Source organism: Arachis hypogaea, chromosome 18 (genome assembly GCF_003086295.3).
Source record: "Arachis hypogaea cultivar Tifrunner chromosome 18, arahy.Tifrunner.gnm2.J5K5, whole genome shotgun sequence".
NCBI lineage: Eukaryota > Viridiplantae > Streptophyta > Magnoliopsida > Fabales > Fabaceae > Arachis > Arachis hypogaea.
Window position 1 is genome coordinate 30,200,388 of NC_092053.1, and position 26,456 is coordinate 30,226,843.

General features: G+C 32.1%; 1 protein-coding gene, 1 long non-coding RNA gene and 1 pseudogene across 2 annotated transcripts; all 3 read right to left on the reverse strand.

Annotated features, from left to right (window-relative positions):
• Nucleotides 1-3,389: 3,389 nt before the first annotated feature.
• On the reverse strand, nt 3,390-7,815 carry LOC140181613 (uncharacterized). The gene is made up of 2 exons (XR_011876587.1): nt 7,345-7,815; nt 3,390-3,684 (listed from the first exon to the last, which is right to left on the reverse strand). It is a non-coding gene; the product is annotated as an uncharacterized lncRNA (long non-coding RNA).
• A 2,431-nt stretch (nt 7,816-10,246) lies between these two features.
• LOC112772108 (protein DOG1-like 3) lies at nt 10,247-12,994 on the reverse strand. Its single transcript, XM_025816989.3, has 2 exons — nt 12,494-12,994; nt 10,247-10,641 (listed from the first exon to the last, which is right to left on the reverse strand). Exons 1-2 carry the CDS (start codon nt 12,941-12,943, stop codon nt 10,372-10,374), a joined length of 720 nt encoding a protein of 239 aa, XP_025672774.1. The 5' UTR covers nt 12,944-12,994; the 3' UTR covers nt 10,247-10,371.
• Nucleotides 12,995-14,876: 1,882 nt separating this feature from the next.
• On the reverse strand, nt 14,877-24,820 carry LOC112769855 (methylsterol monooxygenase 2-1-like; annotated as a pseudogene).
• Nucleotides 24,821-26,456: the final 1,636 nt, after the last annotated feature.

A 26,456-nucleotide genomic window follows, 5' to 3' on the forward strand; every position in this document is an offset into this window, starting at 1 on the left:
GCTCGTAGCTAGAGGATGGTTGAAATTCATCCAATGCTCTATCATCCTCACTAGCAACCGATCGGAAGTGACTATTGAAAGAGTCATCATGATCCATTACATCATGATTGGAAGTGAGGTGGAAGTACATGAGGTAATCCCTCAAGAATTGTACAAGACAGCTGAGAAGCCTTCCCCCAAAGCAAGGGTTTAGGGTTTAGGGTTTAGGGTTTAGGGTTTAGGGTTTAGGGTTTAGGGTTTAGGGGCATTCTCACACCTCATTTGTCTTCTATGCAATTCAGCTGGAATTGTCATAGAGGGAGATATCTCCATTGAGGAGGACAAGCCCATCACTAAGAAGAGGATGGAGCAAACTAAAGAGCATGCACATAAGCCTGTGCAGCTGCCTCAGCATGAGATCCCTGAGATGCCTCAAGGGATGTACTTTCCTCCTTAAAGCTATTGGGATCAATTGCATACTTTTGTGGGAGAATTAACCTCTAACATGAATCAGTTGAGGATGGAGCATCAAGAGCATTCCACAATCCTCAATGAAATTAGAGAAGACCAAAGGGCTATGAGAAAAGAACAACAAAGACAAAGGAGTGACATTGAAGAGATCAAGCACTGCATTGGATCCTCAAGGAGGACCACTAGCCACCACCATTAAAGGTGGATTCGTGCTCTTAATCTCCTCTCTTTATGTCATTTTTTCTGTTTTCTATTATGTTCTATTGTCTGTTCTCTTGTTCTTATTGTATGATCATTTTTATCTATGTCTTAAAGCTATAAAATGTTCCATATGTCTCTCACCTTGCATAAAAGAAAATTTTATTTGAAAAAAATTGAGAGATACATGAATTTTAAGTTATATAATAAGAATAGTTCAATTATCTTGATGTGGTGGCATTGCTTTTATTTTCTGAATGTATGAATAAATAGTGCATATTTAAAGTTAGAATTTTAGAATGTTGGTTCTTGAAAGAATGATGAAAAAAAGAAAAGTATTATTGGTAATCTGAAAAATCCAAAAATTAATTCTTCAAGTAAGAAAAAGCAGCAAAAAGAAAAAGCATGTTGCAATAAAAGGAAAAAATAATATATGCATGCGAAAAAAAATAATAAAATGGCAAAAAAAAATATAAATAAATAAAAAGCAGAAAAAGCCAATAACCCTTTAAACCAAAAGGCAAGGGTAAAGGGATCCAAAGATCCTAAGAGTGTGCTTAAGAACTCCGGACACCTCTATCTGGGGATTCTAGCAAAGCTGAATCACAGTTCAAAAGGGTTCACCCAGTTAAAGTTTCTATGGCATGTATGTATCCGGTGGTAATATTGGAAAACAAAGTACTTAGGGTCACGGCCAAAACTCTAAAAGCTGTGTTCAAGAATCAAAAAGAACTAAACTAGAAGAGTCAATAATATCATCTGGATTCTAAATTCCTAAAAAGACCAACACTTCTGAGTTTCAATAGACAGTGATATGCCAAAACTATTCAGAAGCAAAAAGCTACTAAGTCCAGCTCATCTAATTGAAATTGAGCTTCATTAGAAACTCTGAGATTTATTGTATCTTACTCATCTTTTTATCCTACTATGTTTTTAGTTGCTTGGGGACAAGCAACAGTTTAAGTTTGGTATTGTGATGAGCGGATATTTTATACGCTTTTTGGCATCATTTTCAGATAGTTTTTAGCATGTTTTATTTAATTTTTGTTAAGTTTTCGTAGGTTTTAGTGTAAAATTCACATTTTTTTATTCTACTTTGAGTTTGTGTATTTCTATGAAATTTCAGGTATTTTCTGGCTGAAATTGAGGAGCTGGAGCAAAAGTCTGATTCAGAGACAGAGAAAGCACTGCAGATGCTGTCCGGATTTGACCTCTTTGCATTCGAAAGAGCTTTTCTGGAGCTACAGAAATTCAAATGGAGCGTTCTCAACGGCTATAGAAAGATGACTTCCAGAGCTTTCCAGAAATGTATAATAGTCCATACTTTGCTTCAAAATTGAAGGCCCAAAACTGGCGTTCAACGCCAGCCTCCTGCCCCACTCCAGGCATCCAACGCCCAAAGGAAGAGACCAGCGTCCAAACGCCCAAAGATGACCCCCTAGCCAGCGTTCAACACCCTAGAGGCGTCCTAGCACGTGGATCTCATCAAAGCTCAGCCCAAACACTCACCAAGTGGGCCCCAGAAGTGAATTTTAGCACTAAAAGACTATTTTACCTTCTTAATATAATCCTTAGTCATTAGTTTAGTATTTAAAGACTTTTACACCTCTCATTAAAGGGAAGACTCACACTTTACACATTGATGATTGTATTTTCTATCAGTATGAGTTTCTAAACCTCCTAGGTTGAGGGGAGGAGCCCTGCTGAGTTTTATGGATTAATAAAAGTACTACTGTTCTTTCTTAATTCGTGTTTAATTATCTATTCTAAGATGTATCTTCGTTCTTCATCAATATGAATGCGTTGAATTGGCATAAGGTTATCACATTCTACATGGGTTCAGAGTGAGTCTTTCATCGGACAATGATGAACCACCAGCTTTATTATACATCTTTTAGACGGCTAATCCACAACTTCGTTAGGGACTTCTCGAGACACTAGTTCAGCCGAAGTATGGGGAGATTAGAGTCTCTGTAGTAGAGGCTAGAACCCAAAGGTGCAGCATCCTCTGATCTGGAAGATTCGACCTTGTCTGTGGCGTTTTGAGTAGGATCACTAAGGAGAATAAACTGCAGGAGCTTCACCTTCAATAAGACTGGATTCGCACTGACCCTAGGGTTTGCATCTGGAGGAGTATTGGCGGCTGCTCAAACCAGCGTCAATCACATACAGCATGCCATAGAAGAAACCATTCACAATTGAAGAAGACAGTAAGACCAGAGTTAATCCAGAAGGACAAAGCATCTCCAAGCCTTAACCATCTTCTTATCACTGCTTATAGTTAAACCTTGTAATTCCATCTTTATTCCTTTTATGCTTTTAACCAAATCCAACAACTCTTCTACTCGCCTGACTAAGATCTACAAGATAACCATAGCTTGCTTCAAATCACAATCCTCGTGGAATTGACCCTGACTCACTCAGGTATTACTTGGACGACCCAGTGTACTTGCTGGTTCAGTTGTACGAAGTGTGGGAATTCGTGCACCAACTAGCAAGCCCTTGGGTGGAAATTTCACTAGATTTCATCATTCAATGTAACACCTTACCATACAGAGCTTTATGCCTAGGATGTAAATCAGGGGTGGTAAGGCGCTATGACCTCTAAAAATAAAATACGTACATAGATATAATTGAAAGAAGTTATAACTAGAAGCCTTGAAAAAAAAGTTAAGCAAAATCAAAACAGAAATCACGTCACCCACGAAAGATAAGCGTAGACGGATAAGCAAGATCGAAAGGAAGGCTAAAGACCATAAACATATATTAGAATTCCAAAATACAAATATCAAGCTCCGAACTCGACCTGCAAAGTAAAGGCCGGCCAGTGTATATATATATAACCCAAAATATCCCAAACTCGTAAAACTGACAACCTGTTTCTCCAAGTCAACCTCTAAGAGGGATAAGTATAAAATACAAGATGAAGAATCTATATACATATATAAATATAAATAAAATATAACCCTAAGTCTCCAGAGTTCTTCGCTCCACAGAGTCTCTAGAATGCTCAGTGAGGTACCTCCTGACCTGCATCTGAAAAGCAACAACATGTATAGAATGAGAACCGGAGGTTCTCAGCATGGTAAAGGTACCCACATAGTTAATATAAAAGGTTCCAAAAAAGGTAAAGGAAATCCTAGCACTCCGTCACTTAGATATAAACTTAAAGGAATAAACTAAACCATAAATTTGGTAAAACTCTCTAAAGTATCCAAGTCTCAATCTAACTCTAATTCTACATTCAATTTCTGTCTCATTAAAATCTAACCCTACAATTCACTCTATGTCTTCTCCAATATAATTGTGATCCAATCCTTCACTTTATATTTCCTCCATTTCTCCAAAACTCTGGTGTATAGACAAGTATATTGTGATCCAATCCTTCACTTTCTATTTCCTCCATTTCTCCAAAACTCTGGTGTATAGACAAGTAAAACAGACAAAGCAAACACAAGTAGGATACAGATACAGCAGGTAGCAATTATAGCAGGTAAGCATAATAATCACATAGGCAAGCCCAATTAATGCATGATCAAATAAAATATACATATGCATATGATGTATATCTGTCATATGGCCAGTGAGTCTCATTTATCGGTTATAAAGCCAAACCCGACATGTCCAGTAGCTAGCCATAGACAGAACACCAAACATAGAGCAAGTGGTACAATTGTCGCAACCCTTGCATCTTACCCGCATACCTGGAGTAGGGGACAATTTCACCCTTGCCTCTTACTTAAGTAGTGTTATAGTTCTCAACCCAGAGCAAGCGGCAATATAACTCAACCATTGCATCTTACCCGGAGTCTCGAACTCTTATCCGGAGCAAGTGGACAACACCACTGCATCTTCCCCGAAGTCACATTCAGAAATTCATTCTCATTATCATTACAATTAATTCATATTCAATCAATTTCATAATCAAACTCAGTTCTCATCATTCTTCTTCCTCATCTCTTTTCTGGAGCAAGTGGACAACGCCATTACCTCTTACCCGGTCACATATATCTCATTATCATTATAATTCATACTCAAAACACAATTCATTCTATTCTAAATAAAGCAAACTCAAAATATAATCTTTTTCTTATTAACTCAAAATCAAATCATAAAATCCTTAAAAATCCAAATCTTTCTAAATAACTGCTTCAAACGAAGCCTCCTATTTTCATAAAAATTTCGGCAGGATCTCCTCTAAAACTTGGTTTGCTACCCCTCAAGGGTCCCAAACACCTCTCGACCATTCAAATCATTTCTAGTATCAAATTATTTCAAAATAAAACCACTTCTAATATTAAATTGTTTACAAAATCAAACCACACATTTCTCAACCAATCCGTTCAATTCAATTTCACAAACCCTCCATCAACCCTCAACACATCAACAATCATCATTATTTTATACCCATTAAAGTCATAATCCAACACATACAAATTCATTCATCATTTATACACAAGCCATCAATAATTCATTCAATTTATTTCTATCTTAAGGTCGTCTAGCCTAAGTTTTCATGTGACATTAAACATTAACTACGAGAAACCAAAACCATACCTTGGCCGATTTCTCCCTAAGCCTGAAACACCTCAATTATCCACCGTTCCTCAAGCTCCAAAGCATTAAATCCTCACCAATTGAATTTCTAGCTCCCAGGATTCAATTCTAAGCTTCTAATATCCACCAATTTAACTCCAATTCAACAAGATACACGATCTAATTCATACAATATCATAATAATCAATATTGAGCTTACTAAATCACCAATTCACAAGGGTTAGAGTTTTCTTACCGTTACCCACGAGTCAAATAGACAAAATCCGGTGATTATCCACCAGTAGAATATCCCTAAACCATCAAAATCACAAAATCTCTCAATTACTAAAACCCAAATCACGAACTGAAAAGGAGAGAACTGTGTGAGAAAACATAATTCTCTTACCAAATTGTTTAGTGAATTTTGTAGAGAATTCCGAGACGAACGTATGGCTGCTGACGGATCGTCAATCAGAGCTCCGGATTAAAAGTTATGAGAAATTGAAAATTTTAGGGTAATAGCGCTCGCGTTTGGCTTTCCCCTGGAACCTCTTCAGCGTGCTTCTAATGAGGCAATGGGGAAGAAAGGACTTAGTTATGTTTATATAAGCGGCCTTTGGGCTCGGTTTGAGTTCGGTCCAATCTGTTTGGTTTATTGGTCTGTTTTTTGGTCAAAATATTTAAAATTAGTGTTAAAATTTATATTTTAATTACTTCTATTCTTCTAACTTATCAAATTTAATTTTCTAATTTTTTTAAATAAAAATTAATTTATTCGTTAATTATTTATTAATTACCGGAAGTTTACATTCAACTTCCTAAATTGGTGAGGTTCACTACCATCCTAGTTGTGGTCGATCGCTTCATTAAGGTTGGATACTTTTCTGCTCTTAAACCAAGGTTTTTTTGCTAAGGACACAGCGAGAGTTTTCATTAATTCGGAAGAAAAACTCTATGGTTTCCCGAATTCGATGGTATTTGATCAAGATCCTATTTTTTTGAGCCATTTTTGGAAGAGCCCATTTAAATTGTGGCATTAAACTACTTTATAGCATAGCTTATCACCCCAGAGTGATGGACAAACTAAAGTTATGAACCGCACACTAGAACAATATCTAAGGTAGTGTTTGGTTGATGTCCATGTCTCATTCAGACATGGACACGGTAACACATATCTGCTGTTTGGTTTGGTGAGACACAGATTTTCGAAGGACACGGGAGAACACGGATGGACACATAGACACTAAATTTGTGTACTTCCAATTTAATGAGACACTGAGACACAACTTGTGAGACACTAATTTTTTACTCTTTTACCCTTATTCAATTTTTAAAATTTATCCTCTTATCTCCCCAAACCTTTTTTTTCTCTTCCTCTTTTAGATTCTCCAACTAAATTTATCCTTCTATTTTTTTCAAAAAAAATATTGTACATTTAATTTTTTTGTTTATTTAAATTTTTATTAATCTTTGATAAATTCTTAGCTTTAGTTTTCTATTTTTTTAAGAAAATTATATATTTAATATTTAAATGATAATTTAAGATGATATTGAAAAAAATAAAAAATATTAGAAGAAATAAAAATTTAATGGTGATGACATGCAGTATTTAGGGTAATGGGTGTACAGTAATAGTGATAAAATTTGTGGTTGAATGAAGGGAAATTCAGTCTTTTTTAAATATGTGTGTCTTGTTCCTTATTTTTATTTTACCAAATACAATACATAAACACAAATATTTTATATCCATGTCTCATCGTATACATCAACCAAATAGAACCTAAGGGCTTTACCCACTCATACCCCCAACAATGGTCCTCTTATTTGGCATGGGTAGAACTCTGTTATAATAGCTCCTACCACTCTTCCCTATTTATGTCCCCACACGAGACATTATGTGCACCTTACTCGGGTACCTTTTGGGCTTCACACCAGTGATTATAGTGGATGAATTTTTTCGAGTTCAGAATGCTCTACACCGAAAACTTTGATATTCATTACAACAAGCACAAGAGAAGATGAAAAAACAGAAAGATTTACACCGCCGTGAGAAATAATTGATGTGGGTGATTAGATTTTGCTAAAATCAAGCCATATTGGCAGACTTCTCTCACTCAACACAGCTACAACAAATTTCAGAAGCGATTCTATGGGCCTTACCAAATAATTCAAAAGCTTGGAGTGGTAGCTTATCGTTTGCAGCTGCATTCATCAAGTGCCCTTCATCTTATGTTCCATGTTTCAGTCTTGAAGTCATTCCACGGCGTTCCGCCCGTTGAACCACCAGCATTGCCCAACCTGCCACCATCCTTATAGCCACGTCCTATTGCACTGCTGGGCCGCCGCATCACAAAAACTCTAGAAGAAAATTGCTTGCAAGTATTGGTAGGTTGGAAGGACGCCACACGTGATGAAACTACTTGGAAAGACTTTTATGAGTTATAGAAGTTATTTCCTGAAGTAGACCTTGAGGATAAGGTCGTGTTGGAGGGGAGAATAGTTGATAGCTCTCAAACCTTGGGTCCAAATGATACTGGGATAGTTGAACAAGAAAACACTGATCTAGAAGAAAATGAAGCAGATAATAGAAATGAGTCACTTCAGAATGAAGGAACTAGACCGACCCACAATAAGAAAAAACCCACCTAAATGAAAAATTTTGTAACAAGTTAAAAAATAAAGTGTGTAGTATAAGATATCCTCTCCTGACTATAAAGAGGAGTTAGTTACAATTGTTTAGTGATATTTAAAATTTAAAATTTATATTTAATTTTTAAGATATCCTCCTCTAATTTTAATTTTTTATATGTAAAGTAAATATAAATTTTAATTTATTTTTTTTTTAATTTTATTTTAATCTTATTTTATTTTATTGTGTAAATATTTTTTATCCCCTTTTAATAATTCATCTGGCTTTCCTCCTGTAAATTCACAACTGAACATATAAACAATTTCGTATGTCAACCATAGGTACACCTACATGAAAACAAATGAAGGTGAGCACATTAAATACCTCTTAGCTAATTAATTAGCAACAATTTTATTACAAATTCAAAGAAACAAAAAGCACTAGCCCCAGTGGCATCTTAGATTATGATTGTTGAATCTAGGGATATGCATGATTCTGTCATTCTGTGATGCACATATCAACACACCATCACCCATAAGTAAGTGGTGCACGTATATCAAAATATCCAATGCATATATCATTCTTTTTTCCTTTTTTTTCTTAACGATTAAAATGCAACTATTCGAGTTTGTTATTTCAAATCTGATTTATCCAACCCAAAGTCTGAGAAAGGACTAAAGGAGCCCAAGGGAGAAGCCTCCCATCCAATTCAAAAATATTAAATTGATCAAATGATTAATCTATTTGTCAATTTAAACAAATATAAAAAATTCAAATCACAGCTCATATATACATAATTCATTGATCAATGACAAACTCTTAATTCCAATCCGTGATGGATTAATTTTCGATCTACTAAATTAAGAAATACTATAAGAAAATCAAAACAAATTATTTTAAATAATCAAATTTTTTAAAATTAAAAAAGTTAGTAAAATAAAAAATAAAAATATAGTTACTCTTAAATTAAAAGAGTAAATCTCATATGTGACAAAAATAATAAATTCGTAATTAATTTTTTATTTTATTATTTTATCAAGAATTAACGTTTTTTTGTCATGGACAGGACCAGAAACCGAGTCGACCCGAAACAACTCAAGATTCAACTTAAGATCACTAATCAAGGAAACATTTTTTCCTGTTGGTATTTAAAGAAACTTGTATTTTTTATTTTTTATCCATTCAGACTTCAGAGTACACACATCAATAGATGATGCTCGCCCTTGAGTGTTTTGGGTACGTAGCCCAATTATTTTTTGTGAAAGCTTTCGGGCCGAACTGAAAAGTCCGATAGAACGCTCATGAATATTTTCTTTAATTTGCCCGTTTCTTTTATACAAGTTAATTGTTCTACATCATTTTTTTTATTTCATTATATATTATTTCTGTATAACACTATTAGGCTTTGTTTGGATATAAAAAAAAAACAGAAAAAAAATAAAATAATTTATATGTTGTTTGAATAAAAAAATGAATAGAAAAAATAAAAAAAAATTATTTAGATAAAAAAAATATAATAGTATAAATTTATATTAATACTTTTATTTATATTATATATAAATTATAATTTATTAATAATAAAAAAATAAAAATAATATATAAATTATAATTTATAATAATAAAAAATAAATGTGTAATTTTATGAGTGTTTGTCACATTTCTCTTATTTTCACCTTATTTTTGAGATAAAAATATTTTAATAAACTCCACATTATTTTTCTCTTTCCACCCTATTTTCTTTTCTTATCTAAACAAGAAAAAATTTTTATTTTTTTATTTATTTTTTCTCCTGCTATTTTCTTTTCCTTCATATTCCCTCAATTCAAAGAATGTGTTATCGTTTGCGGTATCTATTTGAACTCCTTAGTCCTTAAAATTGTATTTTTCTATTTTAATGTGTGAACTTCAATTCCTCTGAGTTGGTGGCTCCCTCAAGATAATGCTCTTAGCACAGCATCGATCCACTAAATAAAAATAGAAATGAGGAAAATGTAAATTATCTAGATAGGTTTTCTATTATAAAAATAAAAAAATATAACACACTGTTCAACAGGTCATTGTGGACATGGTGAAGAGCGCACACAGATTTGAATTAAAAGGCGACGGAATTTCGCAAAGTGTCACTCTGCATGCTGCATGACGTTCTACTACAGACACGTACTACGTTCCTTTTCCTTTCTTGCAAAGTTACCTGAATACCATTGGTTTTTAAAATTAATAATTAAAAATTATTAAATAATAATTTAATTAAATATATTAAATTATATATTTTTATAAAATTCATCAGTTGTTTCAAAATTTAATTTATAATAATTATAATTATATATAATACCCTCCTAAGACATATTTACAGTTCTAACACCCTTAGATTAATGTTTTATCCGATATGAATTAAATATTTCTTTAGACAAATAACATATTAAAAAATTAATATATCTAAATATAAATAGAAATATTTATTAATTTTTTTAATGTACTAACATATTCGAGTAGAAACTTAATTGATGCGAGCGGTAACACAGAAATTAGAGGTTAGGATATAGAATCCATTGGGCTTTTTATCTGCCACATGGACGGTCGTGATTCGATCCCCACCCGCGGATTCCCACGAGCATCTCTGCAGACGCTATGAGGAACTCAATCGCCTGCTGCGGCAACAGCAAGCTAACCACGCTGCGCATCGTTCTGAGCCGTAGATCATCCGCTTTCTTGATGATGCATACCAGCCGTTCGATCCTCTCTTTGCTCTCGGCGCGTGGTCCCATCAAGTCACTCGCAGTGTCTTGCCAATCTGAAAGCTCATCTGTTATTTGATTCTCTTCCTTCACCTGTTTTTTAAATTTGTTTAAAAAAATATATATTAGTTGTGTAAATTAACACAAAAAGTAGTAAAAAATATATATATATTAAATTTAAATTTTCGAACACTTCTTCAATTAATGATTTTTACCAAACTGTTCTACTTGTTAGCAACCGTAATAATAAATTATGAAAACAATTATAGTTGTTATATAGACTTGGCTTCTAGACTCTCTTTTTTAATTAATTCCTTAATGTGAAAGAAAAATGAAACATGCAATATGAAATACAATCAAAAACTGTAAATAAATGTTTCATTCTTCATTCAATGTTTCAGAACCTAGTGAATGGCCGGGAGCATTATATGTATTGGATGTCTAACCTAGGTGATTTAACCCTTTTTCCACATTTTAAAATTAAACAACTAATCAAAATATCTTAACTAAAGTTTAAAAGGAAAAAAATATTGAGATATACTGGAGGGCTAATTCAAATAAATTACATCTAAGAATGATATTTTTTTCCCTCCTTTGATAATATCGTACATATACAAAAAAACAAACAAAACTAATACTAAATATGTTGTAAAATAAATAATATTTAACATATTTTTGGCTTGTAGGATTCTTAAATTAGAAAAATAAATATAATAAAAGAGAATTGTTTCCAAACGGTTGAAATTCGGCCCAAAAAACATGTTTTCAAGAAATATAGAATGCCAAGAACTTAATTTTTATTATCATTATTATTGAAAGTGACAATTTTTTTAATATTTTAATAAAGAAATATGAAAAATTATAAATAAATAACTTTTTGAAATGACGAGTCAATTTTCACAAATCCATGTACCATAAATCAAAATAAACGAATAAAAAAACATTTTTTTATTTACAGTTATTAAAAACCCAAACTCTCAGTACTTTATCCTTATTTTTATCATAAATTTGAAGCAACATCCTAACATTTTTTTTTATTTATGATATTTTCTTAACACCTCTAAAAAGAGGGTTATTGAACATTGCCCTTTCGAAGTAAGGTCATGTATACTCTCCTCTTAGTTTATGAGAACAAAATTGAACATTTTAGGGGGAGGAGGGGTGTTTTTTTTTTTTCAAAAGAAAACTATGCAGTATGCACATTATTGTTATAAAAATGTATTCATAACACCCAGCTAAAATAATATCTCACCCAAAATAAAATAATTATCATAGCACGATATTGTCTCACCCAAAATAAAATAATTATAAAATTATTCCTTTTCCCTTCTTTCATGATGATACTTCTGGGATAATTACATGCAATAAAAAATTGTTAAGAGAGCTACAGAGAAATGTGAACATACATTAAATGATGGAAAGGAAAACCATTATATTTATTGATAATGAGAAAACTATAATATCTCACATGCATGCTTTCAAAATTTAACAAAGAGATACAGTTTTAATTACGTTAATGAATGTAAACTATTTTTACCTTATCCACAACCCATATAATTTTCAATTAATTATAATAAATCTATAATAATAACTAATAACAACACAGCAGCACTGCCTGCATTTTCCAGAACCGCATAGATAAATTATGGATCAAGCATCAACAATATACATATGCATCAAATTAAATTGATCTAAAACTAACATGCAGTGCATAAAAAAATAAAAATATTATTTGTGTACTTAAATCTGACACTAAAATCAACAATATATATATATATATATATATATATATATATATATATATATATATAAAATTTAATTTATTTTTAATTTATATTTATTTTTAATATATATTTTATTTGGATGACTGACTTTGTTGGCTATTTTAGTGTGCACGTAGTTAATGCAAGAATTGCAGAAAAAAGGTGGCATGAGAGACGTTTACAGTGTCACATTGCAACTCACTGACTCGCCGGAACTGCGTTGGAGAAAGGTCACCAAGGTCGCCGGTATTCACACCACGGAGAATATCTCCGATGTGGGACTCAAACAACACAGAGGATTCCGTGTACACCAGGTGAAAAGCCGTAGTAGGTCTCCACCCAGTGACCCAATTAAGAGACCTCTCAAGTGTGGTGGCCCACGGAGAAGCCACCACGCTTAAGGGGTCATTCTCCGTGATGAGTGACTTCGCCCTGAAGTACTCCTCATGGTGCAACATCACTTTGCCAATCAGTTGGGCCAACTTCTCTTCCTGCTTCGCCACTACCAAGGGAGAAATATACTCTTCCTTGGAGTTGGCGATGGAAGAAGCAAAGTCGGAGAGCTCATTGACAAGGTGATGGAGAAGATCAAACCATTTTTCATAGAATTGAGAGAAGGCCAAAGGGGTCATTGTGGAAATGGTGCGCGACAAGTGTGGTGGTTGTTAATAATGATTGATTTTTGGGGGAAAATATGAATATATAATGATGATGAGGGAAGGAAAGAGGGAGTGGTGAATGGAGAAGGGTTTGTGAAATGAAGGCGCGTGCACACCCTACGTGTAGCACTCACGTAACGTCTTGTTTGCATTCGTGTTTGTATCTTGTTAGGATGCAAAGGATGTTTTCATCACAAATTTTTTCTTTTCTCAAAAAAAAAAAAAATTGATTTATTATAATCTCTGAAATTTTATTTTTGAATTAGTTCTGTTTTTTGTGCTATGTTAGCCACTTTTTACAATTTCTATCTCACTATAGTTAACATGGTGTAGATGTGGACTTCGGCATGCATTTAACTAGGAAATAAGATGAGAATGAAAAAGGGATCGACTACGCACGATAGTAAAATAAAAAAGAAAATGAGAAAAAAGATTACCAATATAATTCACATTGAAAAGATTAAGGATTAAATTGATTATTATTTATTGTTTGTTAATAAATAAAACAATATATTATGTTATATACGAATAAATAGAATTTAAATTTTAATATATTAATTAGATAAAGGATAAACTACAAAAAATATATTCGAATTATTTTGACATTAATAAATTTTATTTTATTATTAACAAAAATATTTTTAAATAATTTAAAAACATACAAAAGAAAAATTCTAATAATGATCAAAGACTTGCTTTATTAACAAAAAAAAAAATATAACATAATACGTTTATTAATATTAGAGTCTTACTTTTTACTATAAATAAAGATATTTTATTTTTTATAAAAATATTTTAATTTTATACAAAATTGACTGAAATAACTGGTATTTTATTATGACAGGATTAAGGAGAATTTTAGTTAAACTTAATCAAAAGAGAAAATTATTTTACTAGAAATTTTTAGATAGTCATAAGCTATTATATATATATATATATATAGTAAATAAATCTAATTAAATTAATCTAAATCTAGTAAAAATTATTCACACAATGTGTACATATCAGTTATTATGTATTTTTTTTTTTACATGTTTTTATCTTTTTTTCTATTATTATTGTTGTTACTGTTACATTTTTTTATGTTATGTTGTGCTAATTTTTTTTCTTATTTTTATTTACTTTAAAAGAATGAACTAAGAAGAACTATAAAAAAAATAAAAAAAGAAAAAAAGAGAAGAAAAAATTTAAAAAATATATAAAATAGATATTTTTGTTAAAAGGTACATAAACTTTAATTGCATAATACATAAAATATTTTAAAATGTATACTTTTTAATAAAAAAACATAAATTTTTATAATAAAACATTAAAATTTTAGTTACATAATACATAAATTGTTTTAAATTATACATTTTTTAGTTAAATAAAAAAATACATAATAAATTCACTTAAATAAAATGTTTAAAGATCAATTTTATCATAATATAACTTTTTAAATCACAAGCCGTAAATGTAACTTTTTACAAATCTAGTAACGGATTAGAGAAATACATAAATCATGATTGTAAGCCACGATTTGCGTGGAGCAGTGTACAAGCAGAAACTGCTATATGTAGCAGCAGTTTCTGTACAATTGGATTTGGTCATAAACTACCACAGGCAGTAACAATTTATGTGTGGTCATATTCCTATTTTCTCTATTGCATATGCTTGATATGCTACTCACTAGATCTCTATCCTAGTCATCTTCCTTTATTTGGTGCACAGTCTTATCAACGTGAAAATTTATAATTATTACTAATGTTTGTTTTCATGCAGACAAAAATTAACAGCCTTTTCTCTCGCTTGTTACTGTACCATTTTTTTTAGAATGAGAATTTAAAATTCTAATTTCTACAAGGTTCCTAAGAATTTGCTCCATCATTTTTTCTTTTGTTTATTGCTGAATTCAATTTTTGCACTCTTAGATGTTGTACCCTATATCAGTCCCAAATATTCTATTATGGTGGAAAAAATGTCACATTCAATAAAAAATGGAATATCCAAGGCATTAACAAGTCTTGGTCTAGTCATCTTATATTCTAAACAACAATACCAATACATTTAGGTAGCGTCTGATAGAGAGACAAAGACTGAAAGACTGAGATTAAGAGCTAGAGACTCAGATATAGAGATTGAAATAAATTTCAATATTCTGTTTGGTATAAATTGAAAGATAAAAATTGAAACAAGAATGAAGCTCTAATTTAATTTGTACAAAGGGTAAAATTGGAATTAGTTAATTGAAATGAGGGTATTTTAAGTATAAAATGTTATTAAAGTTTCAGTTTCCGTCTCTAAAAATTTCAGTCCCTTGTGTCCCTACTTTTTAGAGGTACTAAAATACTAAAATTTTGGAAACAGAAACAGAAATTTTAGTACCAGTCTCTGAGCCAACAAACATGATACTAAATCTCAGTCTCTTTTGTCTCAGTACCTCAAAACAAACACTACCTTAAAGAACAAGTTGAAAACTTACCCGTCCATATAAGTGAATGTTGATGAATAGTTTCTGAATTTGGTGTACAACAACCGATGATGATAGTCGTGAAGAAGCAAGGTTTTAACAAGCGCATTAACTAAATATACCAGAAAAAATGGTTATGTTAAGTGAAGAAGGAACATGACACTCACTTCCCGTACAATGGCAAGAAATTGAAAGGACCCTATGGAAAATGGTAACTACAATATACCTCAACTGTCCGAAGGATTCTAAGAACCATTCATAGTCAAAGAGTTATCAAATGAGGTCCAGTAATAGCAGGACCAACAATAGTAACAAATCCAAGGAAAAGTATTTCTGTCAGATGAGCATATTCAGAAGTATATTCAAATGGTATAGCATACCTTCACAACATAGTGAAACACCTTGATAGTTTAAGTAATAGGCTAAAATAATTCACAGATAAGGAAAAATAATCAGCCAATACAGCAGAATACACATAATATTAATTCAATTCAACTAAGTATCCTTTAAAAATGGTACAATATTCACCATTTTATTACAATAATTTAAAAAAAAAAGTAAAACAAACACATTTAAAAATTATGAATAGATTTAGTGTCTTTTTAAAATTAAATACACATCCAAAATACAAACTAAATAAAACTAAAATTTAAATTTTAAATTTTAAATTTTAAATTTCTGTTTCAGATTAAATATATTTAATTATTAATATATTACAATTTAAATACACATCCAAAAATCAAATTAATTAAAATTCAAAATTTTGATTTTAAAATTCTAAAATAAACCTTAAACCATCTAATTATTAACTAATACCATACAAAACCTTGAAAGAAGCAGAGCAATCACATTCATGACACATTATAAACCCAGAGGCGCACACTATCCGTGGTTCGTCATCCTCTACCACCGTTCATCCATGCCACCTTCCTCCTCGGCGCTCATCCCTGACGCCGTCGCCATTCGTCCGCATCAGCGTCGCCGTTCGTCCGCGTCGAAAACATACCTAAGGTTTGGATGAGTCTCTATTTATAGAGTTTTTTTTTGTGCATTCTCTGACACCATTGCTTTTCTTATTATTCTATATAATATTCTTTTTTTTATAATTAAAAATCGATTAAAATGACCTGAAGATATTCTCATATATATTACAAAGTTAAATTATTTTTGCATGTGCAATTTCTGTATTTTAAATGTGTTTACGTGAGTTTTAGTTGTCTGCAAGGGAATATTATATGAGTTTTACTGCTGCCTAGTTGTTCTATTTTCATACTTGTGTTGAGAATTAATTTGTTTTTAATGGTAATTTTTGTTGACTATTAGTTATTTGGTGTACAAGCTTGTGATTTGAGTTGTGTAAACGTATAATTTTGTATGTGTAATATTATAATTGGTTATTCTATATACAGTATTTTTGCTTGTTTGTACAGTGTGTCTAACTTGTTAATTATTCATTCATTGTGCATAAATCACACTTGGTTATAGCAGGTAAATTTTTTTTCAAACGCTAACTAGATTGACTTGCAACATGACAGAACTAGTTAGTTAGTGCATAAGATGTTAATTTGGCAAAGCTGTTAGCTCTACTGCATAAGCTGTTAGTTAGTTTGGCAAAATGGTTAGCTAGTTTGTTTAGATTGTGTGGTCCACATTGTGATAGCCGGCACATTATCCTAGCTATAAATAATTAGATGTTAATCTGTACTTCCAATTGTTAGCTTCACTTTACCAAAATCAGTTTTGAGAATCACTTTCTTCTTCTCCTTTTTCTCTGAAACTCTCTTCTCCCTTCTCTTCTTTGTTTGAGTCTGATACCTTTCATGGTATCAGAGCTCTCTCTCTGCTCAATTCAATGGCAGAAGACCACAATCCACAAGCTGGAAACACAATGAATCAATCAACCGTTACTCCAAATTTTACTTCTTTACCAATTTCTATGAAGCTCGACGATGATAATTTCTTACAATGGAAGGATCAAGCAGAATCAACGATTGAAGGTCATGACTTGCTTCACCATATCACAGGAGAGGAAATTCCACTGAGGTTTGATGGATCATGACGAGTAACTCCAGAATTTGCAATCTGGAAAAGACAAGACGCACTATTGAAGTCGTGGCTGCTTGCTTTGATGACCAAGGCTTTCACTACTCGAATGGTAGGATGCGTTTATTCGTATGAAGTCTGAAAAAGGTTATAAGATCATTTCTCTTCGCAGATTAGAGGAAAGATAATGCAATTGAAAAACAAATTAAGCAGTATTAAGATAGGCGCTTCAGTTAGTGAATATGTCTTAGCCCTAAAAGGAATTATTGATACCCTAGGTTCAGTAGGAGAACCAATGCGTGAAAATGATTACGTTAATGCTATCTTGAATGGATTAACTGAAGAATATGGACCGGTGATTACCTCTATAGTTGCAAGACTAGTGAGTATTTCAGTTGGAGAACTGGAGGCTTTGCTGTTAACTCATGAAAGTATGCTGGAGAGGTTTAGAAAACCAGAATCATTCATACAGGCAAATGTGGCACAAAGTGGACGAGGTTACTCTCAATATTACTCTCAAAATTATAATATGAGAGGAGGATTCAGAGGCGGTTTTAGAGGTGATTCTAGAGGAAGAGGTGGTGACAGATCAATGAGAAATGGACAGTTTGGTGGAAATAATTCCAGATTTGAAGCTCAGTCCTACAATAATCCAAGGTTCACAAGAAACAATTCAAGATTTGAAAATATTGATGGATCAAGATTCACTAGCAACGAAGGATCAAGATTTGTGAGTAATGACAAGCAACAGCAGTACAGTGACTCAAGAGTGTTCAATAGTGATAGACCTATCTGCCAAGTGTGTGACAAAATTGGACACACTGCCAAGACGTGTTAGTATAGATATGACAGAGGAGAAAATTTAAGAACTCAATATAGAGGGTACAGTTTGCAAACCATACAAGAACCACAAGCAAATTTGAGCAATATATTTGCTACACTTGCAACACTTCAAGATCAGAGTTGGTATCCAAATTCGGGGTGCAACACATCACATGACTTCTGATCAAGGAAATCTGATTGAAAAAGAAAATTATGAAGGCACAAATCAAGTAATTGTAGGGAATGGATCAGGTTTTCACATTAACCTTGTTGGAAACTCCTATTTTAAAACTGATTTAAGTAACAAAGAATTATTGCTACATAGACTACTGCATGTTCCTGACATAACAAAGAATTTGCTAAGTGTGTGCAAATTCTGCTGTGATAATGATGTCTTTTTTGAATTCTACTCTAATGGTTGCTGTGTGATATCTCAAGGAACTAAAGAGGTTGTCATACATGAAAAGGTTGAAAGAGGGATGTACAAATTTCTCAATTTTATTCCATCAAATAACCTAGCTGCTCTTATCTCAGCTGTGTCTCCTGTTGATTAATTTGTTTTGTGGCATAATAGATTAGGCCATCCTGAAAATAATGTTATTTGTTCTGTCTTAAAATCTTGTAATATTCCAGCTTCTGTGAATAAAAATCTTTGTGCTTCATGCTGTCTTGAAAAATCTCACAGTCTTCCTTACCTTCCTTCAAACACCTTGTACATTGCTCCATTGCAACTAGTCTACACACACATTTGGGGTCCTGCCCCTGTGCTTGAGGTGAATGAAAACTTTTATTTTGTTAACTTTGTTGACACTTACAGTAAATACACATGGCTGTACCTTATTAAGACATGTTCGCAACTCAAATCAGTTTTTAAATGTTTTCAACACATAGTTGAATTGCATTTAAACAGTAAAATCAAGATGCTTCAGTCTGACAATGCTGCTGAATATGTGAGCTTGGCTAAGGATTTACAGGTACAAAATGTTATACATACATAGATTCTCATGTCCATATGAGCATTAGCAAAATGGCAGCGTTGAGAGAAAGCACTGGCATGTAGTTGAGAAAGGCTTAGCAATGCTAGCAGGAGATGGAATGCCCATCAAATTTTGGAGAGATGCATTCATGACAGCAATACACTTGATAAATCAATTGACAACTCCAGTCTTGAAGGATTAGTCACCCTTTGAGAAGTTATTTGGTAATAAGGTTGATTATGCATCCCTAAAGGTTTTCGGCTGCCTGTGTTTTCCACACTTGAGGCCATATAATAGGAACAAATTGGAGCTCAGGTCAGCAACATCTGTCTTTCTTGGTTATAGCACAATTCATAAAGGCTACAAATGTTTCACTGCCCAAGGAAAGGTGGTAATCTCTAGCAATGTGGTATTTGATGAGGAGCAGTTTCCCTTCAAGAATGGGCTCATTTCACCCTCAACACTCCAAGGTTCATCCTCCCCTCATGATCATAGCCCTCACTCTGTCCCAATGATTCCACTATTAACAAGAACCACCCTCCAACCTGTACATCATAATACACTCCCAAGACACCCAACTCCAATCACAAATACTCCTAACAACAACATTTCAGCCTCACCCTTTCCATTACCTTCAGCTCCATCAGACATACCTATTCAGGTTCCTATTTCAGACCTGAAAATTGTCCTCCCTTTGACAGATGATTAGCCAAATACAGTTCCAAACTCTCTCAATGTTCATCCCATGGTCACAAGGAGCAAGAATGGGATTTCAAGCTAAGAGCTTTCTCAGTCAGTGTTGAACCAAGGACAGTAAAGGATGCCTTAGCTAATCCAGAGTGGAAGGCAGCAATGGATGCTGAATACAAGGCTCTAATGCAAAATCAGACCTGAAAATTAGTAACTCTACTTCAAGGGAGAGAGGCAGTAGGTAGCAGATGGGTTTTTTCGAATTAAGTACAACTCAGTTGGCAGCTTTTAGAAATACAAAGCTCGGTTGGTAGCCCAAGGATTCTCACAACGGCCAGGCTTTAACTTTACTGAAACATATAGTCCAATGGTGAAACCCACCTCCATTCTAATTGTGCTTACTGTGGCCCTATCTAAGGGTTAGAAAATTAGACAGCTTGGCGTAAACAATGCGTTTTTACACGGTGATCTGGTCGAAGATGTATACATGAAGCTACCAAAGGGTTATGAGGTTGGTGATAGCAGCTTGGTATGAAAACTCACCAAGGCTCTCTATGGTTTAAAACAGGCACCAAGAGCCTGGTACCACAAACTGTCTACAGCCCTGCAATATCTTGAATTTAGTGCAATGAAGTCTGATGTTTTGGTTTTCACTAGGTTAAAAAATAACTCACACCTAATTGTCTTGGTGTATGTGGATGATATAATCATCACAGGTGATTCTGATGAAGAAATTTCTCTTGTAATACAGCAACTCAATGTCAAATTTTCCCTAAGAGATATGGGAGAACTGCAATTACTTTCTTAAAATTCAGGTGACCAAGACTGGTGCTGGTGGTTTTGTGTTGTCCCAAGAAAAATATGTTAAAGATCTACTCAAGAAGGCTAATATGGAACACTGCAAGCCATGCCACACCCCTCTACCATCTTCAGTCAAATTTTCTGCCTTTGGGGGTTCAGTATTTGACAATCCAAAACTCTACCGTTCAGTTGTGGGTAGTTTGCAGTATCTTACGGTCACACGTCCAGAATTAGCATATTGTGTTGGCAAAGTCTCACAATTTATGCAAACCCCTTTGGATCAACACTGAAAACTGGCAAAAAGAGTGCTGAGATATGTGAATGGCACATCAAATTTTGGCTTACACTTATGCAAGACGAGTGTACAAAACATTGCAGCCTATAGTGATTCGGATTGGGGAGGCGATCCCAATGACAGAAAGTCCACTGGAGGATTTTGTATTTTTCTTGGCGGTAATCTGATTTCATGGAGCTCAAAGAAGCAAGGAGTTGTTGCCAGGTCTAGCACAGAAGCAGAGTATAGAGCCATGGCTGACCTGGTTGCTGAGCTAATTTGGATTAAGAATTTCATGGTTGAACTTAGAGCTAAACTCTCAACAGTTCCATCAATATATTGTGATAATCTAAGTGTTGTGATGTTGGCTGCGAATCCAATTTTACATTCAAAATCAAAGCACTGTGAGACTGATCTTCACTTTATGAGAGATTATGTCACTAAGAAAGTTGTTCAGGTGAGTCATGTCCTTGGGACTGTACAACTGGCTAATGTGTTGACAAAATCATTACCAAGTGTTGCCTTTCTAGAGTCTCGGTCAAAGTTGATAGTGAAAAACCTGAAGTCATACAACAACAGTAGTGTTACTATCGGACTCAACAAAGAAGAGAAGAAATGTGAAGGACACTGTGACATTTCAAAACAAGGGAGCAGTAGTGGTGAAGCACCAGAAAAACAAGTCCAAATAGATATGACAACAAAACTAACCAGTTGCTACAGCAGGGGTCATGATAGAGTATTAGAAGAAAGATCAATGAGCAGGAGTCATGACAGAACTAGTTAGTTAGTGCTTAAGCTGTTAATTTGGCAAAGCTGTTAGCTCTAGTGCTTAAGCTGTTAGTTAGTTTGGTAAAACGGTTAGTTAGTTTGTTCAGATTGTGTGGTCCACATTGTGATAGCTGGCACATTACCTTGGCTATAAATAACTAGATGTTAATCTGTACTTCCAGCTGTTAGCTTCACTTTACCAAAATCAGTTTTGAGAATCACTCTCTTCTTCTCCTTTCTCTCTAAAACTCTCTTCTCCCTTCTCTTCTTTGTTTGAGTCTGATACCTTTCACAACACATCCAAAATAATATCCCATCTTTTAAATTGATTTCTGCACACATCTAAAACTCATTCATTTGAAACAATGAACCTAGCCTTTATAACTACTAAGTAATATAACATAAGTAAAGAATGTAAAAGAAGTAGTCTTGTCCAAGAGAACGAGATAGAAGAAAATCGTGTTACAGATAGAGAAGGAACGTAAAAGAAGAAAATAATAACTAACTATGAAGTGGGTAGGAAGTTAGAAAAATTTTAATTTTTAAAATTTAAATTAATCTTAATTACTAATGTGTATCTAAAAAATAAGAATATATTTTAATTAAAAAATAATTAAATAATATTAAAAACTGAATTTTATTGTACAAATAGCATTTTCTATATTAATACTTACTCATGATGAACATTGTGTACATGCTTGTACAATCATTTTGTGTTCAATATCCTATGCCCCAGTAGAATTCAAAATTCTCCAAAATGAAGTAAAAGATTATTTGAGCTAGAACTACTCTCCTGTCAAACCAAAATTCGATCTTGTTAAGTAAACTTATAAAAAAAATATATTTTAAATGTTCACATAAAATTACATAAAATTTCTATTTCAAAAGTTATTAGACCAAAATAACCAGAATATTCAAAAAAACTTGAAGTACTAGAATAGAAGTGAAGAGTACTCCACATGTCCATGTATATGAAGACAGGATATGAAAAAATAATAACAGGTAAGTTGACACTGAAATGGTACAGCAACAAGCGAATAATACATTTTTCTTAAGAGGAAGAGCTGTTAATTTTTGCCTCCACAAAACAAGCATTAGCAACCATTATAAAGTTTTACGTTGATCAAATTATACACCAGATAAAGAAAGATGATCGGAATGAAGATCTGGTGAGCAGCATAATAAGCATATGTAATGGAGGAAACATGAATATAACCGCACATAAACCACTACAGTGACCAAGTCACAGACACCGCCGTTACTTATAACAATTTCTGCTTACACACTGTTCTACGTAAATAGCGATTTACGTATTTCTCTAATCCGCTATTATCAACAACAGTTTCTATAGATTTGTAAAAAGTTACATTTGCATCTTGCAGTTCAGAAAGTTGTATTCGACTAAAATTGATCTTTAAGCATTTTATTTAAATAAATTGTCTTTTTTTTGTGTGTTAAAATCAGTTATCAAATTGGTGATTGTGTATTTATGTACATATTATTTTATAGATTTTAATAAAGTAATTAGTTTTTTAAATAATTAAATTTAATATAATAAAATAATTAAATATATATAATAACAGATTAATTAAATATTTCTCTTTAAAAAACCTAATCAAACTTTTTTATCAACTAACAAAGGAGCATGAACTCAAACTAAATCCCATTGATTTTTCATGATTTCATTATTACTAATATCACGACGGATGGAGCTGGAGAGAAGGGTTATGAAATTCGATGTGTATAATGGGCAACCCTGCTGATTTAAGAGTGCATTATTTGTAGTATTGGAATAAATGCTGTCGGTTGTGATCTACATTGCTCAAATTAAATTGAACAAAAATTATATATCCTTTCTTTTATATGTAGTATTGGAATTCATCAATGCCCTTCGTCGTCTTTCAATTTATCGCCCAACTAGGCTCAAGCATCAATCATCTCAACGCATCGATAATGTAACCGATGATTTACTCTTATGAAAATAGTTTTAATGATATTTTTTTTTGTGACTAAATATTTTTAATGATATATTTTTATGTGAGTGACACCCGTATATATTACCACACTAGTTAAACTTTAAAATGGTCTTTGAAATTCACATCTTATATTAAAATTGTTTCTAAAATTTTAATTACACTAATTATATTTTTGAGATTGACAAAAATACACCATATTAATCTCTAAGTCATTTTCCATTAACGACATGATAACATGGCTTGATGAGGTGGACTATTAGTGACACGTGTCCCTCTATAATTTGGTCATGTGTAATGGTATGATGATATATTCAACGGTGACACGTGGCATATTGATGTAAACAATTGTGTCACGTGTCACAATGCTATTTGGCCACGTATCTGTTTGTGCCACGTGTCACAACATTATTTATCCACGTGTCATTCGCTATGTCATCATTATAGATGCACCAAATTAGTCTCTCATTTTGCATTAAGTGACTCATTTTAGTCCCTAAAATTGAATATTGTGCACCAAATTAGTCCATTCACTAGTTTTTTCTCAATACCTTTAAATGCATTAATTTTGATTCTATTTTTTTACATGTTATTTAAATACAAATTTTTTATTTTAATAAATAAATTAATTCTAATAATTACTGAAATAAATAATTTAAAAAATATTTACCGAAATAAATATTCCTCTCTTATCTCGTTTACAGTGTACACAAGATATGTGTAGTTTTTTAATTTTCATTACCGCGTAAACGAGATACATGTGTAAACGAAATATATGTATTTATAAATAATTAAATATAATTTTTGAAAATAATAAAAAATATTAATGATTTAAATTAGACCAAACTCTTACAAATGGAACATTTTAAATAATAGAAAAGATGGACGATTTTAAATAACAAAGAAGATAAGCAATCCATTTTAAATAATAAGAAAGATGAACTGTATATTTAAAATAAGCACATTAACACGATCCTAACCGTTGAAATAAGTCATAAGTGCACCGTTAAACTGTCCACTGTTAATATAGTTATCTTTTTTATAACTACCCATTATTAATACTATTGCTTCTTGTTGACTTCTTCCATTCACTTACTTCCATTGAAGGTTTTTTTATTAAGATTTACATAAAAATTTGAAATTTTGTTTGTTATATGAGAGTATATAAAATTTTGGTTCGTTGCATGGGAGTACATTAAAATTTGAAATATAATTTAAATAACTTTATTCCAGTGGAGATGGATTGATTGGTTGGATGATTCCCATTAATGAATAAGAATTAATCCATCTTCGATAAAAAAAAAAAGGTAATCGTGTTAATAATGGACAGTTTAACGATGCACTTATATGTTTTTAAAGGAAACGTGTTAACATGTTTATTTTAAATGGTAGTTCACATTCCACGCTATTATTTAAAATGGACTGTTTATCTTTCTATTATTTAAAATTGCTCATCTTTCCTATTACTTAAAACATTCCATTTTTAAGAGTTTGGTCTAATTTAAATTATTAATTTCAAAAATTATATTTAATTATTTATAAATATATATATCTCGTTTATAGTGTAAACAAAATACGTATAAAATTATCTCGTTTACCATATAAACGAGATAAGAAAGATATTTATTTTGGTAAATATTTTTTAAATTATTTATTTCAATAATTATTATAATTAATTTATTTATTAAAATAAAAAATCCATTTAAATACAAGTGCTTTAATAAAAATATTTTTTCTCTTGCGGATACTCCTAACCGTCGTCCTGAAGTTGACATAAAGACATTTCAAGCATCTCTATCGGAGATGACAGTGAGGGTGCTTGAAGTGTCTTTAGTTTAGCCCATTTACACACAACGAAAACGTATATTTCATCATCCAAAAAAAAAGTGTATTTTAATTCTTGATTTTTTGTTTAAAAATACATGTTTTGTGATAAAAAAAAACGGTGTCTAATCAATTGTATAATTGTTTTTTTATAATAACATACTTATATATTACAAAATTTATCAATGTTAAATTATTATAGAAAAAATTATATAATTAAAATTAAAATTTTAAAAATTTTTATAAAAGCACTTGTATTTAAATGATATACGAAAAAATAGAATTGAAATTAGTACATCCAAAATATTAATGAATTTTTAAAAAATTGATACAAAACTAGTAAATGGACTAGTTTGGTGCTCGATATTCAATTTTAGGGACTAAAATGAGTCACTTAATGTAAAGTGAGGGACTAATTTGGTGCATCTACAATGATGACATAATAGATGACACGTGGACGAATAATGTTATGACATGTGGCTAAATAATATTGTGACATATGGCACAACCATCTACATCAGCATACCACGTATCATCGATAAACACATCATCATACCATTACGCGTGGCCAAACCATAGAGTAACACATGTCACTAACAATTATTATTTTGACCCAAAAAGTGAACAAAAAAAATTATTTTTTCAAAATTTATTTTAGTTTGATAAAAATACACATTTGGAATAAATAACAAATAATACATGTATTTAATTCAGCTTTTTGTTGGGTCATCTAAAAATTTATTTAGAATATATATATATATATATAAAACAATGAAAAATTGATCTTTATACTATTTTTAATTTCTTTTAATATTTTGTCAATCGCGCAATAGATATAAAAAAAAATCATTTAAAATAAAATTAC